We start from the raw sequence: 13,492 nt of genomic DNA on the forward strand, positions 1-13,492 counted from the left end.
GTGTTAAGCAAGGAAACAGAGAGAGGTTTCTAGGATTAGTTCCACAGATTTCTATTATCATGTAAAAATCAAGGGTGGTTTCAATGCCATGAACTGAAGAAAAGCAATATGGAAACCATCCAGGGAAAATTCTTAAGTTTAGTTTGTTTCTCCCTAAATTTTCTGGGCATTCGTTACTACTGATATAGGTGACTACTTAAAACTCTTTCTAGCATACCAGGGCTAAGTTCCTGTGCCTTGGTGGTGTCTATGTAGCGTTTCATACATGGTGAAGTAATAAATCACTTACAGTGGCATATTATGCAAACTCCTGTATGTTCAAATTTTACAGTTTGTATTTGAGAGATGCTTCTGAACTCAGTTAATTCAATATTGCATTTAGGTTCCGGACAAACGTATAATATATAGACCATCTAGAGCCTTAAATTGTTTCAAAATGAAATTATCAAGTAAGACTTCCAGTTGCTGATCAGATCCATAGTGAAAACTTGTAAATACAGAGCCACAGAGGTGGTGCTTGTTCTCAGGTTCTTGTGCTTTGAGCTCTTGGAAAAGGCTGACTTGGCTTCTTTTCACTTGCAAAGGTATGACTGGGAACTGTGTCTTCCACTTACAAGTTACAATATACACTATGAACTTCTTGGTAAAGGAGAGTTTTTAATTTCAAAATGCAGAATTAAATCAATGCAAGCGCACTTACCCTTTGTACATATAGTCAATGCTAATAATAGTTCACAACTTGTATCTTGTTAGGACATTGTCTACAGATCAGTCTGGTTCTTAGTTTTGACTTTGTAAATTCACCACTTCTGTGGAATTAGAGGAGATTACTTTAAAGTTTATTTAAAAACGATTTTCCCTGCAGCATTAGTGCTTAAGGTGGTGCTGACTATTTGGAGTTATTCTGGCCATTCGCTGGTGTTTATGCAGAAGGTTGTGTACCTTTTCTGTAGTGTACACTTTTTTTGGACACTGGAGTTAAGTTGCTTTAGATTATTTATATTGGCTTGACAACTGAGCCTTTTGCTTAAGCTGAGCTTTATAATAGTCTAACAAACGGAGTCCTCTCCACCTCCAGTATTTGAATATACACATATTACATTTTAAATAACATAATTATGGCTACCTCTCTCTGTATTATATATAGCTATGTGCTGTTCCTGCATTCTAATTCCAGCCTGCTTTAAAGAAGACAGGTTTGGGGCCTGGATAAGACTTGTTTTCATTTAGTCCTGCAGAGTTTGTCTGGCCCTACTGGTAACTGATTAGGGGTTTTCATGCCTCTGCGTATTTGAAACTATACTTTGGAGACAGATAGTAACAGATTCATACCAGGGTTAATTAAATCAGTTAATGTTTCTTAGAATGATGGTTTAAAGGGAGTATATTAACACATCTCCCTCCCCATGGTAAAGGTTAAACATGGAAATTGCCATCAATTGGTTTATTTTCAAGTAAATGAGTGTATTCTAGTTTTCGTATTTTTTTGGGTTTTGCTGCCCAGCGATTTCTTCTTTTCTTAACGTGTGGTTGGAAAATGCTTTAGTGTTCTTTAAATTCAGTTTTAAGAGGTGAGACAAACTTCTTGCAGCTGTGTTCAATTTTAGATAAAGCCTTTTTATTCTGCTAGCTGTTTCTTTTCGAAGGAAACACTTTCAATGTATTACTTTCTCTTACAGTGCATACTCCTGTTTGAGACAGTGAGTACAGATATTTAAAGTGGCACAGTGTAGTGTTGCAGGTAGTGACATAGCTTGCGTGGGGAGCTCTGACTTCTACACTGTAGTGTCTTTTGGAGCCAAGTAACAGTTCTGATTTTGAAGAAGAATTTGGAAGAAGCCACAAGATCTGACAGGCTAGGCAGCACTGTTCTTTATTACCACCTTCCTCTGCGAGTTGCCTCAGGCACTGTTACTTTTCCTACTGCCAGTATATATTTTGCATTTGAGGCTACTTGCTATCACAGTCTACCTGCCTTGTGCTTCTGTAGCTCAAGGTGATTGTAGTGATCCATCTCCTTCCACAGACCTCAAACAAAACAAAAGCCAAGCCTCTGCAGAAATAACTGCAGTAGTCAAAGGCAGGTGTAGTCAGAGAACAGCAGGATGCTACAGCCCTTTCCTCCTGCATACCTGTGTTTTTGCTTACATCACACACTGTCTTCACTCTGGTATAAGCCTGTACAGAAGGCTTTAATTTACTTCAGCATGGCTCATTTTGTAAAAATACTTGTTCTAATGAAGGATGCTACTTGTTTGTGTTGTCTTTTCTCTCATGTGTGTTTGTATAAATGTGTGTGCATTGTAAAGACCTTTTGTCTTCAAAAGTTCTGCTTATTTCATTGTAAACAAGATTAGAGGAATTTCTCATGACTGGATTGCTGGAGTTACTGCTCTTGGTGATCCATAACAATACCTAGGCTTTTTACTGATTCAGGCCCTTTGCAGCTTAAAATTAAACAGCAGGGAATTAAATTTTCTATTTATTGGTACTAAATTTGCGGGTTGATGTCCACACAGATCATTGGTCACTCCTGTGTATGCTCCTAATTCTGAGCCTTCAAGACAGCAGCAACAAGGCCCAAGTGTTTGAGCTGATAGGTCGTTTCTGTGCATCTAGCAGAAAGCTTCAGGATGTTTTTTCATGTCCACCGCATTCTATTGTAGAGCATTTTACAGTTTAGTGTTTCCTAAGTTATTGAGTGGGTGCTTTGTATTATAAATTCTTATAGTAGATTTCCTTGAGGGATTCATTCTCAATGTTGAATCGAGAGTTCCTGAATTCTGAAGTGTTTTATGTACCTGCCTTTTTCAACTGATATCAGTGTGCCTGTGTTGGTGATGGTGTTTGTCTTTTGTTTGTTGTGGGTTTTTTTTCTTACCCTTTTTCCCTGGTAGTACTCCTGAATCTTGTCTGTATTTGGGATGGTTCATCTGGATTTTTCTGTTCTGCTTGGTTTTTTCCTAGGTTGTTTGTACCTCTGTTGGACCTTCCTTTTGCTGCCAGCTCAGCTTTTCAGCCCTGCATTTAGGCCATGTGACTTAGAGGCTTTTTATCCCAGCTGTCTGTTTCTGCCATCTTTGAGGTATACTGCTTATCTGCTCTGCTTTGTATATGTCTGCAGGAAGCTGCACATACAGGTTTGTGTCCTTCTGGTGATCTGTGAGCTGTACGTGGGGGACTGTATTTGTGGATGATCTCAATTTTTCTGGAATACTCTGGCTACCAGACTACTTGTGGCTGTTTGCGTCTCCCTTGGGTCTGCCTTCTTGACTGGTTGTGTGTCAAGAGGGAGGAGTACAATGGTGAAAGAATTAATCAGCTGCATGTATGGATTTCATGGAAACCTTTTCTAGTTTCTCCCGTGAAGAAAATTTGAGGGTTAAGACAGAACTCCTTTGAAAAACAGACCTATAATGAAGTTTCTACTGAAGTTCTTTCTTATCTTTGGACCTTCCATCATAATTTTACCAATAAATACTTCAGTAAGTGTGGTAACTTGTGCTGCCCACACTTGATCTTGCTGTTACCTCACTGCCACAGAATCTTGTTTCTGTTTCTCTTCTGCTCCATAGTTGTTGGAATACTTAACACCACATGTCAGAGTTGTTTTAAGCAATGACTTTGGTGCTTCAAACTTGAGCCGTTCTGTGATTCAAACAGTGCTCCTTAGAGAAGCATCATGTTGGATTTTTACAATCTTAAAACAGTAATGGGGATTTGACAAGAAGAGCAGGTCAATATGGCAGCATGCAGCCCCCCTCCAGAGCACCTCAGTTTGAAGATGTGCCATCCTTCCAAAGAAGGTTCTTATTCCCAGTTGCATGCACCAGCACCTCGTGGTCCTTCCTTGAGTGCCCATTAAGCTTCTCAATTTAGATCATTTTGTCTCATGAAAGTGTTGGAAAACAATTCTTACAGAAAAAAATAGGCCATTATCTGCCACGTGTGTCAGCTGGGTCAGCTGAGGAGTGTTTAAGCCTGCCTTTACAGAAGGGGGAGAGATAGAACTATGGGAAGGAGAGAGAATGAGGGAAGAGGAACTCGGTCCTCAGTCACTTGAGGGCTGTTACTATCTTCTGTAATTATTACTCAGTTTCAACTATCAAAGTTGAAAATGTCATTATATAAGTCTGAATTTGAGAACCTATGTTTCAGTGGCAGCAACAGATTGTTTGGGTTGTCCTGTAAGTTTCATGAGTTTCATTGAGCTCTGTTTTTATATAGAAAAGCTTATTTTCAGTAAAGCAGAGCATCTACAAATACTTCTGAGATCTCTCTGTCCTCTCAGCCATTTCTTCCTCAGAGATGGGAAATACTTCCTTAAAACTAGTCATTTCAGGTACTAGGGAATGAACAAGCACAAAGCCTGCATTATTGTCACTGCTTCTGTGTGGTAAGATAACTATAGGCGCTCTTGCACCTGGAAACAGCTGGGCACTTGGAGTGCTTTGCCCCAGCAGCATGCTGTGAGTGGAAAAATCCCCTCATCAAATGATCCTGAAAGAGAAAACACAAGATAGCAGTGTTTTCGTACCTGACATATCTCCTTGTTGGTTGAAGCTGCTCCTCTTAAGCTGATATTACATGCAGATTCAAATACTTTGGCTCAAATGAGGACACCAAAAACTGTGTTTAATTGCCCATAACTAACATAGTAAAAGACAGAGGATAAGTTTTAGTATCGCTTGTTTTGTCTAAAGCTGAGTTAGAACTGTTCGATAATTTCCTGCAGCTCCAGGAGGCCTGGCAGTGAGTTGGCTGCTTTGCCACAGATTCATAAGCCCACAGAAGAGTATATGTTGCCAACTATACGTGTGTAAAAGTTGTTTATGCAGTTTTCCTTCCTTCATGCTTTCTATCTTTAGTTCTGCTTAGGCTATCACTGAGACTGAATCCACTACTGACTGTATAATACAGTGATTGTGAATGTCTACATTCATAATTTTCAGAAGGAGGTGCAAAGGAAACTCCTCTTCTAGATTCTGTCTCTTCAATTACCTCAGGTCCACAGGAGTTTGTTGGATGGGCAGGTCCTCTCCAGATGTTGAGAGTATGATGACTTACACTGCCATAGGGCTGTTTGGCCCACTCTGTTCCCAGAGCAGTCAGATGTTTGACAGACTCTGACGGTCATGTAAACTCAATCAGGAACTTCCCAAATGGATTTTCCAAATCTTGCCTTTGCTTGTACTTTGACACTGTGTTCGGTTTTTACTTTATTGGGGTCCTGCATTCCCTGAGGGTAGACTGAGGGTTTTGTCTGGCTTAGAAGAACCAACCACCAAACCAAAAGGAGGGGAGAGTAAACTGCTTGCAATTCTTATGGCATGACTATTAGACTTATTGTTACTGCTTTCAAAAATAGTGGGCTGTTGGAGAAAACTCTTCAATATCTACTACTTAAGACAATTAAAATTTAACTTTTTAAGCACAATTTTATTATGAAATTGTTGTTTTATAAATTTTCCCTTTTATTTACCTATACCTTTGATTATGCAAAGTAGAGCAGTGATACACAGATATGACAGGTATGTTTCTAAACAAAATGCTGGTGCATGTTTATGGTGAAACTTGATGTGTTTTCTGCAGCCAGATAATTAATCTTCAAGGCTGAAATATGCTGCTGAATATGTGGAAGAGTAACAGAAGTTTTGAAATAACTTGTTTGATATGCAGTGTGTAAGCTTGTATATGTACAACAGAAGTTTTAGTACTTGCTGCCACACTGACAAGTCTGTGTGAACAAACTGGTGTAAATCTTTGTGGGAGCTGAAGATATTGCCACCACATTCTTTCTTATGGTCTGTTTTTGGTATTATCAGTATTAGGCAGTGGACTTTTGAATGGATTGTTTTAATACATAGTGTGAGTGTGGGCAGTGAAGAAGCTGGGGCACTTTTCTGGTGATGAGCTGAGAAAGTTTGGCAGAAGGCTTGAACAAGCATCTTTGAGTAGTGGGGCATTAAATTACTGTAGCAAGACTTGCAAGACTTTGTTTAGTAGTGCCTTAAACTGACAAAGTCTTCTTTTTATGTGCTTAACTGAAGTTAGTTGCGAGTCAGAGAATGCATGCCTTTCCTGTGTAAGAGATGGTTAGACACACTGCTTGGAAACCAGAACCTCCCAGGTTTTGTTAACTTATTTTTGATTTGTGGATGTTGCAGAATTATATGGTTTTAGGTGTCCTGTGATATCATCTTGAGTTAAACTATTTTGTTTCAGATTGTTGATGGAGAAGTAACTGGCTGTGGTGACTGCCCCAGCTGACTGATGTTATGAGAGAATAGCTGGTGGTACTATGCTTACTGCTTGTTCACCATGAAAGAGCTGATCTGTGGAAGGTACAAAGGTTCAAAGCAATTAAAGCCAAAAGCTGCATATGTAGACAAGTGCAGTCTGTAAATTCTGAGTTATGGAAAGTGCACATTAAAAAAAGACAAAGATGCAGGTTGCAACAGGTGGTATTTGCATTAGAGTAATGTGAATCTGCTGCACATTTTCTGGTACTTAATTTTTAGTAAGTAGTATGGGCTGTATCCATGTGGAATATTAATGCTCTGCAGGATTCATGTAACAAATATATTGGATGCAGAGATGAATTTCTTGAAATGGCCTGCAGTGATCCTTCTCAGCTGGTTCATGAATCTCTCCTGAATGGTACTGTCCTCTTCCCAGCTATCTGGACAGGAGCAGGGAGTGAACTGGACACTTTAAAAGTCCATGCCACAAATCAGGGAGATGAGAAAGTAGGTCAAGCATGGTGTCCCCTGTGAGCATTTGGCTGGAAATTCTTGCTGATGCCATCAATGTAATTTTTACCATCCCCTGTGACCTCCAGTTTGAATGAAGAAATTTTAATTTTCTTTCAGAACAAAGAGAAGAAAAGAGAAATACTGTAAGAGTATGGAAGTAGACTGCAAGCTACAAGTCCAGGATGGTCTGTTATGGCAGCAGAAGTTTTGAACCTGCTATCTTGACCTCCAGAGATCTCATGTTTTTGTTGGTAAACTCTGAGAAGAAAGTGGGGACAGGAATCAATACATGGTGAAGTTTGAAGTGGTATTGGTCAGGATGCAAATGCCAGTGTTGTGGCAGAAGCTGTGGAAACCTGGTGTTGCCAGGTTAGAAGTGATACAAGAGGGACTGTAAGCTCCACTTGTCAAGTATGTAAGCGATCCTTTTCTACAAGGCTTTTTGAGATTGGAATGCAGTCTGATGACAGAAGAGAGCTCTGCCCTACCTCTAGTTGTATACAGGCACCTATTTGTGCCTCTTGTTAAGAAAGGAAGAAGTATCAGTTTTCAGGTTGTTTCTGAAACAGTCAGCTCCAAACTTTGTGTCAGTGGTTTCACACATCAGCTCCTTGCTTTGTTTCCCTTCTCCTTTAAAAAGCAAATTTCTTAAAGTGCCAAAGGATCTGAACAGTAAATAATTATAGATCTGCACCCTTGTTTTGGCACTCCTATCTCTTCCTTCTTATTGCAGTCTTCCCAACTTTGTGAGACAGCTATTAATCAAGTTGTTAATTCCTGAGTTGCTAAGCTAAGAAGCCCAATGCAGTAGAGAAGAGGTGGGCAGAGATAAACCCCCAGATGGCTCATTGTGAGTCAAAGCTAACAATCCTTTGATGTAGCAGAACTGATGCGCTGCATTTGGTTTGGGTGCCTTTGCTCTGAGCTTCCTTGTGTATCTGTAATGCTCACCTGATCCTTTCTGGATGATCTCTAGCACCCTGTTAGCTAGGACAGTATGAAATAATCTACACAGAGCTGCTGGTGTTACACTGGTTCTGCTAGGAAGCTGCTGACAGTGCAAATGTTGACTCCCGAGCATGTTGAGCTCTGTTGGCTCTTATAAGATCACAAATAGAAGGATGTTTTCCAGCTTAAACATATTTTTCTTATATTCTGGGATTGGATCATGTACTACCGTCGCATAAATACACAAAGCTTCAACAAATGACTTTTTCTTGTTAGTGACTGTGACTGTATGGGATGTGTAGCACAAATATGTGACAGAAAAACAAAATACTAAGGTATAAATTGCGATATAAGAAACTGCTATTTGCCATTTTGTTACTTTTGGTATAAAGTTAGCTGCCCATTGGCTAGAAACAAGTTGTTTTTAGACCCTTTACAGGTATTTTAGAGTTGGGGAGAAAAAAAAAAACCTTGGGAAAATTGTGCAAGGCTTGATTTATAACAAAAGATTTTTTTTTTTTTTAAATCCTTACCCCCTCTTTCATCTTCTCTTTCCCCATCCAGTACAAAAGATGTAAAATTTTCAGGGAATAATAATAATAACAATTCTGATAGAATTGCCTTTAACTTACTGTAGTACTGACATGAAGAGATTTAAAAAATGCCTCTATCTGAATAACCTCGCTGAAGTCTATTGTTGGCATAGAGACACAGGAGGAAGAAACATGCAGTTCAGTGTTTTACCTACATATTGATGTTGAAGTATTAAAACATTTTATCTTAACCCCTTTCCACATTATTAATGGAGAAGTTGCCTGAAAGAATCAGGAAATGTTATTTCACTTTACTGCTTTATTTTCAAGGTCTTAAATATGTCGAATAAAAGACTGCATTTCATTGTGATGTTTCATTGAGGTTTGGTTTTAGGGATGCATACTAAATAGAAATTTAAACTGTGTTATCATTTGGCAAGTGCATCTTTGTAAATCACTTTTGGTTATTTCAGTGGTGAATTAACAAGCCTCTGTTTTCTGAAGGGATATTTCTAACTTTCAGGCTGGAGTACTTCCACTTGCAGCTATTTTTCTTTGGCCTGGCTTTTGATTTATACAAATGCTAATTATAGGGCTTTGAATCTTTGTGTACACATAGTTTCACAAGGTCATACACATTTTTAATGAACTGTCTGAAATATTTATATATTGCTCTGTTATGTAAAGAGATCACTGCCAGCCATATAAGTCTTGTTGCATTAGTCAGCTCAAAAAGAGAAAAAAGTTAATAGTAATATCTCTATATAGAAAAGCTGAGTTTTATTTTTTTATCTTCATTGTCTTTGCAGGCATCAGAAGGTGTCACCTTCATTGGACCTGACACACACGCTATTCAAGCTATGGGAGACAAGATTGAAAGCAAATTGTTAGCCAAGAATGCAAAGGTCAACACCATCCCTGGCTTTGATGGAGTAGTCAAGGTGAGAAATCATTTAATTACTGTCTGCCCACTGTAGGAACAGTGTTTAAATCAAAGTACACCTATTGAAGGTCTGATACAGAATCTAATTATAATTTCCTCTTCTTTTTCAGTAAAATATAATTAAAAAATCAAGTACAGTTTTACTAACAAGAGAGCTTTGGAGAAGAGGAGAAAATCCTTGATAATAAATGATATATTAGGAGTTCTTCAGTGGAGTATCTAAAAATACTTTGCTTTAAATCTAACACGAAGGCAGGTAGATGTGTTAAATGTCAGGCATGGATTTGACTTATTTGCACATCTTTACATTTCTCGGGTCTTTTTGTTGGCCAAGACCTTGACAGCTCTGAGTTAAGCCAAGTTTGTTAAACTGTGTGAAGTTTCCATTTTGTGATCTGTTCTGATGGTGCATATTTCCATGTGTTGCAAAATTCAGGATGAGGATGGGATGGGGGGGGATTTGGTGACTATCAGAATTTACAGCTAATGCTCCTTGTGAGGCTTTAGAGGGAATGTCTTCCAACAGTTTTGTAAAAAAAAAAAATCGTTGTTTTTTTATAGTTTGTAAGGTTAAGTAAAATATATCTTAGTTTTTGTTTATTTTCTGCTATAGTGATTGTGTTGGACTTTTACAAGCTTTCCTGTGTGTCTTAATATATTGTCTATGTTAATGTAATTAAGCTTTTTTCTTTTAAAACCTTCCTTGTATAAAACTAAAATGTAGTGCATTATAAAATGTTGACCTCCTGGGTTGAAAATTTTTATGCTTTACATGTCAAATGAGATTTTTTTCAAATGAAGTTTTACTCAAACTTTAAGTTGCATGAACAAGAGTGCAGTAGCTAATCTGGATTTTAAACTCTGGTAAGAGACAAAATAACCCCCAAAACCCAACTAAAAGTGAAAGGTAGAGTTCAAAAGGGCTAAATCTCCACAGAATTACCTGGTCCAGTGAGGTTGCCTGGAGAACTTGGCTAGTGAGAGAGAATGATAAAATCACAAGATAGCTGAGGTCAAAATACCCAAGAGAATTTTTCAGTACTTGTGATGGAAATGTGTGATGTTTGTATTGTCTGGTGGCAGGATAATGCTGCAACAGGTAAAAGTGCAAGGACTTCTTTCTCTTCTGGAGGACTCCATATGAGTTTTGGACTGGCATTCATGGCCATGCCGAAAGTCTGGGAATAGCAAATTGGCAAATTTTAGGGTTTTGTTGCATGTTTTAGCAATCTCTTGTGTATGTGGTCCTTTAGCCTCACAAGATTTAACAGCAGCCAAGCTGTTCTGTGTAACAGTTGCTGTTCTGATATCCTGTGTTTTCTTCTAGAAATCCTGAAAATAACTTTCAGAAAAGCATCTAGCTAGGAGATAACTTTGAATTAATCATTTGAACACCACAAAACATTCTCTAATGCACAATTAAATACTCAAAATACTGGTTTTGTCATTGTATTGAGTTAAAACTTATGTAAGGGTCTGTTATTCTGCTAACAAAGAACCCCAAACCTGACAAAGTAGGATAACGGTTAATGAAGAGATAGACCTATACCCAGTGCAGCTGAACTGCTTTCTTGTATGCACTTGTTTTGTAGACCTTCAATTGCACTGTTTTTGACAATTATCTGAAGTTCCTGACACAAAAAGGAAACTAAAGTGATGTGGTTGGTAATGGGCTATATGCAACAATACCCTTAAACCAAATGAACTGGAATGTAGGACTGAGTTGACAACTCCAGTCCTCTGCTGTTGAAAGGAGCTATGTGGTAGTTGCTTAATCTTGAAGTGTCCATGTCATACCAGTTTCACATACCTCAGCCCTGCATGAGTTCTGATTATCTGAAGAGTGTTAATGAGAGTATATATATATATAAAAAAAACCCCAAACAAACAAAAAAACCCCCACACCCAAACTCAAACGTGCAGTGTGCCCACCAGATAAGAAAAAAGAAAGTCCACAGACATTGCCAGCATTGTAGTCTCCATCAAAAAGTGCAGTTGCAAATTTTAGGTTAACCAGTGCTTTGATTACCAATTATAGGAAATTAAGCTTCTGATAATTGGTGTGCCATACTTGCTGTGGATCTAAATATGTGCCTGTGTTTGTTCTGATTTCCTTCCTGTGACAATGTCTTTTGCTCAAATGAACACCCAAATAATTAGATCATACAGGATGCCTGATCTTTGGTTAGAACTGGATATACTATTTTGCCAATTCAGACTAAAATAGGAAGGACAAAGCTATATGATACCATCTCTAATCAGAGCAACACACAAGGAACTGGAGACTGTTTAGGATTTCTGCCATTCTGTAGGAGACCTATTTTAGTTATGAAACTTGCAAGATCTTTGAGAGCTCTTTTTCCTGAGAAATAAAAATTTAGAGGTCTTAGGAAGGAGTTAGTGTCTGCTTGATGCTTAAGGTGGTTAGAGGTGGCTTCAGCTTTAAAGTGGAGTTTAGTAAAGCTGGAGGAAAACTGCATTCATGCCTCTGACAATGCTAGAAATTAAGACAGATCCGTTGCATGTATTCTGTGTGGATGAATAGTTAAAGCAAACACAGAGTAACAACTTCTAGTGCTTAATTATTCAACCCAGGACTGCACTGAAAATCTTTGTTTACTAGAAGAGTTGTCTTTATCCTTGTTAAATAGTTCTGCAGATACTTAGGTCCTTCATGAATAAAGGCTATTTTTCCTTTCTTATATTGCTTAGCGCTTACACATAGGAGACACTGTAGTTGCTAAGATTTTGCAATAACATCCCGGAGAAGTTGCATGCAGAAGAATTCCCAGTGACTAGAAATTAAATTAGAAATTTAAAGGAAGGAAGGCCTTCAACAGGATACTTAAAGCTGGAAGGATTGAAGAGGGGAATGCTTGGTGTAACAGACACAACTAACTGTTCTTGTACTGGCAAATGCTCTAGCAAATATGAAACTGAGAGTGGAAAGATGTGGAATGAAGAGGGCAGTTTGACAAAGAATAATTTTCTTCTCATCCCTGGTTCAGTTTCTCAGTTGGCTAGGGCAAGGGTTATCCAGTCTGAACATGTAAGGTACCAGAGTCTTGTGCTGTCAAATATAGAGCCAACAAAAACATTCAAAGGTAATTAATTTCAAGATGTGTAACTACAATTAGTTTTTTAAAACCCAGTTGGGAGAGGTAGTGGTAAATACTTTTAATCAAAAGAATTAGCATTAATCAATGTGAGCAATGGCTATGCTTAAGTTAGGGTTGAGATGATGTATTGACTGTAAACAACTAAAGGGGCATAAAAGACTAGAAAGTGGAGGCTGAGTAATGAGCATAAGAACATGCTGTGGTGAAAAACTGGCAAAGGAATGGCAAGGGAAGAATGATTTTTGTGTTGTTTCACCATATACAGCCAGTTTGATTTTATGGCTTGTAGAACACAGCTGGATGTAGACACAGGAGAATGTCTGTGTCTACTTAGTTTCACTGATGTCAGTAAGCACATTAGAGGTCTTCAGCAAGGCTCTGAATTTACTGTAGAAAAGTTTGGGTACCTGTTTCAGCTGAATTTTTGCATTGGGATATTGACATTAGGATCGAGTGATCACTGTTTAGTTGGAGAAGTGAAGAGGCTGGTTCTGGAGACTGAACCGGAGTTTCTCTAACACCCTCAGCCATGAAAACCATTATGCAGTCCTTCATAATGCAACGTTTCACAGTTCTAGGAGTCACTTAATCAGCTTTATCTTGCCAGTCCCCTACATCAAGACAGTTTTCTTTTTCTGTCTCCACCTGCTGGTACCTGGTAGAGAGGCATGCACATGAAAGTAGGAGGTTAGGAATTCTTATGCTAAAGGAGTATTTTATGTCTCTTTAACTTAATAGAATCACCTATTTGTGAAAACGCTATGCCATAATTTTATAACTCTTAGAATTTTTATACCCTCTACCATTATTTGAACCATTTTTATTTGTACAATAAAAGGTGGTGCTAAAATTGTATATTTCTTTATGGTCTCCAGTTTATTTTGGGAAAATGGTAGTGTAGGTAATGTGCTTTTGGAGGAAACAGCAGTAAATCATTGAGGACTTTCGCTTTTAAAAAAACAATTTAAAATGTTTTCAGTACCGGTGCGGTTTTATATATTTTGCACATATGGACGTGTGTGTTTGGCAGTATCATAGCATTCGGTTTTTTGCGCCTCTTGTGCTAATATTGTGTATCTGTCATAAGTTCTATGTACCAAAAAGTTAAAATAACTGTCCTAATTTTTTCTGATTACTCAAACTGCTTCTGTATTTATGTAATCAGAAGTGAAATTCATGATATTTTAAACATAC

At 38.2% G+C, this 13,492-nt stretch overlaps 1 protein-coding gene across 1 annotated transcript in view; it reads left to right on the forward strand.

Annotated features, from left to right (window-relative positions):
* Window positions 1-13,492, forward strand: part of PCCA (propionyl-CoA carboxylase subunit alpha) — a 275,454-nt gene that overhangs the window by 65,954 nt on the left and 196,008 nt on the right. The window contains exon 7 of the mRNA XM_063392367.1: window positions 9,046-9,177. Within this exon, the coding sequence (XP_063248437.1) occupies window positions 9,046-9,177 (132 nt within the window). The remainder of the gene's footprint in view (window positions 1-9,045; window positions 9,178-13,492) is intronic.

This window comes from Prinia subflava, chromosome 3 (assembly GCF_021018805.1).
Source record: "Prinia subflava isolate CZ2003 ecotype Zambia chromosome 3, Cam_Psub_1.2, whole genome shotgun sequence".
NCBI lineage: Eukaryota > Metazoa > Chordata > Aves > Passeriformes > Cisticolidae > Prinia > Prinia subflava.